This window comes from Lactuca virosa, chromosome 9, assembly GCF_052849685.1.
Source record: "Lactuca virosa cultivar CGN04683 chromosome 9, Lactuca_virosa_CGN04683_v6, whole genome shotgun sequence".
Taxonomy (NCBI): Eukaryota; Viridiplantae; Streptophyta; class Magnoliopsida; order Asterales; family Asteraceae; genus Lactuca; species Lactuca virosa.
Window position 1 is genome coordinate 119,041,470 of NC_136434.1, and position 2,882 is coordinate 119,044,351.

Below are 2,882 nucleotides of genomic sequence, written 5' to 3' on the forward strand. Positions count from 1 at the left end.
TGCTGGAACGCTTCTAGTTTAGATTAAAATGGAAGAGCTTAGAAAGGAAAGAAGAAATGTGGTGTCGTTTTTTAATTGGTTAAATGTGTTTATTAGAAATGTGGTGAAGTTTTCTTTCTTTTTATTTATTATTTATTTATTGAATTATGGTCTTTGGGTAACGGCTTCATACTCTTGACGGACTAGGCAAGAAAGCGGGTCCAAACCCGGTCTGGATGACCCAGACCCAGAAAACCCAAAAACCGGTTAACGGGATTTGGTAGAACTGGAAACTTGACCGGTATATAGGAACTAGTTCCAGTTCAGTTTTGGGTAAGGGACTGGGTAAAATGGTTATAGAATCGAAAAACCCGAGAATATCAAAGTGGATACGGTGGAACCGGATAAAGTGGTCTAGAACCAAAAAACCCGAATTTTTTTTTATACTTAGTGTTTTGATATCTTATGTTTAGTAGCATGTAAGTCACTCAATACATATGTAAATAACGTGTTTTTGGAGTCTAAAACTAATGCCAAACAATGAATTACATTTTTAAAAAATAATCAGCTCGAACGGACTTATGACGAAACAATTATGACGGTTTAAAGTGAATTAAAAATTCAACACAATGCAGTAACAGAAACAAAACAAATTTGACATCTCAAGTTTAGAGGGTTGTAAGTCACTCAATATATATGCAAATACGATGTTTCTTGAGTCTACAACTAAGGCCAAACAGTGATCTACAATTTTAAAAAATATCACCCCAAACGGACTTATAGTGAAGCAGATATAATTTTAGAAACAATGCAGTAAAATTTCAGTTTGAAGCAGATATAACAGTTTAAAGTCAGAGTAAAATTTCAACAACAATGCAGTAACAATAACAAGATAGATTTGATATATCTTGTTTAGAGGACCGTAAGTGACTCAAGGCATACAAACATAAGGTGTTTCTAGAGTGTTAATTATGCATATATTTATTCTTTGTATAGTCTAGGGGTCCTTATGTAATTATTTCAAACCCTCTATTATTTATACTGATGTTTTCAATGCAAACCCTAAGAGGGATAATTTCCACAGTCAAACATGGTATCGAGCCTGGACAAGCCGCCGACCTAGCATACAAAATTAGTCGTGTTTTTTTTTTCTTTCGCTCGTTCATCCTTCTCTGGGTACAATTCAGGCCTGCCCCTTGCCCACGTGCTATGCCACTCATCGACTGCAACCATTTGTCTGCGATCTTATTTTTTGGTCGGCTCCAACCATTCACATCTGTTATCCGCTGCTTCCATATCTACAACATTCACTTTTTAGTTCGGTAAATTTACTCTAATCCCTCTTCCGAACGTTAGTTATCTAATTATTATTACGTTAGTTTATTACATTGTGTTTTTCGATTTTCCACACCATGACCACCGTTGCCGGAACCTCAAATACCGCACCTACTGCACAGCAACTTGTTTATGTTGTAACCAATGTATACAATTCCTTCAGTTTCAAACTCACATCTGACGGATCTAAATACAAACTTTGGTGTCGTATTTTTAAAGATATTTGTACCGGGGCTAAGGTTTTGGGTCATATTACTGGAAAATCCATACCTAACGATGATGATGATGAAGATTGGCACTCTATTGATGCTCGTGTCAAGTCTTGGTTCTATTCTACTTGTGATCCCTCCGTATTACAAGTTATTACCAAGGACTCATGCACCGCTAAAGACATGTGGGAAAACCTACATGAATTTTTTCTCAACAATAAAATGCCAAGAATGCTCCAACTTCAAGAACAGTTTCGTAACTCAAAGAAAGGTGCTTCCTCAATTCATGATTATTGTCATAACCTCAAACATCTCGCCGATGCTCTCCATGATGTCGACTCCGAAATATCCGAAGTCGAACTTGTCATGCAAATACTCTGTGGTCTACCGCCTTCCTACCATAGCATTATTGATGTTGGTACCAACACCAAACCTTTCCCGTCATTCATGGAAGCCAAGAATATGCTTCTTTTACATGAAAACCGCGAAGATAACAATGACACGATGCTAGAACCGATGTTTACCACCACAACGACTCTTTATTCCGTCCCTCACTAAACCGGAAAATCGAAAAACAAATGGAATAAAAGCCGTAATAATAATCGAAATACTTCCAAAGGGGGGGGGGGGTAATTCGGGTATTTTTTCCAACACTAACCCATCTGCAGGTACAAATACAAGCTCTCAATTTGCCGGAATTATGGGAGCACACCCAAATGCACAAGCTACAAATCAATCTCCTTATTTTTTTGGTGTGCAAAATGCTACTGCTTACCCTCATGCCCCATTACAATTTAATGTTCCAACTCAAGGTGGCCCACTGCCACTCACGCCTCACATTGCCGGCACCTATAATCCTCCACCGGCCCATCATGCGTCTTTGGCCCAACAGCAAATTGGACCTACATTTCTGCCCCAGCAGATCACTTCAGCGCCGCAGCCACATGCTGCCTTTTTTGGACAGCCCATCAACTCATCTTACAGGCCCATTTCAGCCGGATTTCAACAGCAGACCAGCGCCCTAATTTCTTCTCTTGGTCCGACTTATCAAGCTCCAACTCAGCCCACAGATTTGTCTTCAATTTTCCAAGCAATGTCAATCCAACCTCCACCCGACAATCAACACTACATGGACACGGGGGCTAGTTCACACATGAATTTTAATCAAGGTAACATGCGTTCCCTCACTCCGTGTAATTCTAAATTCATAATGGTTGGTAATGGTGCTATTATTCCGGTTTCTCATATTGGTCAAGCTTTTCTTCCTTATTCTCGTGATAAATTCTCTCTTACAAATGTTTCAGTGTCAAATCAAATAATCAAAAACTTAGTGTCTATGCGTAAATTCACTACTGATAA

The 2,882-nt window shown here is 38.9% G+C and overlaps 1 protein-coding gene across 1 annotated transcript; it reads left to right on the top strand.

The window, feature by feature from the left end:
- The first annotated feature begins 1,391 nt into the window (after positions 1 to 1,391).
- Positions 1,392 to 2,081, top strand: LOC145139712 (uncharacterized). The gene has a single exon (XM_079073441.1). The coding sequence runs from the start codon at positions 1,392 to 1,394 to the stop codon at positions 2,079 to 2,081; it is 690 nt and encodes a 229-aa protein (XP_078929567.1).
- Positions 2,082 to 2,882: the final 801 nt, after the last annotated feature.

Excerpts from the sequence above, each read along its gene's own strand:
- LOC145139712 (XM_079073441.1), top strand. The coding sequence starts at position 1,392 with ATGACCACCGTTGCCGGAACCTCAAATACCGCACCTACTGCACAGCAA.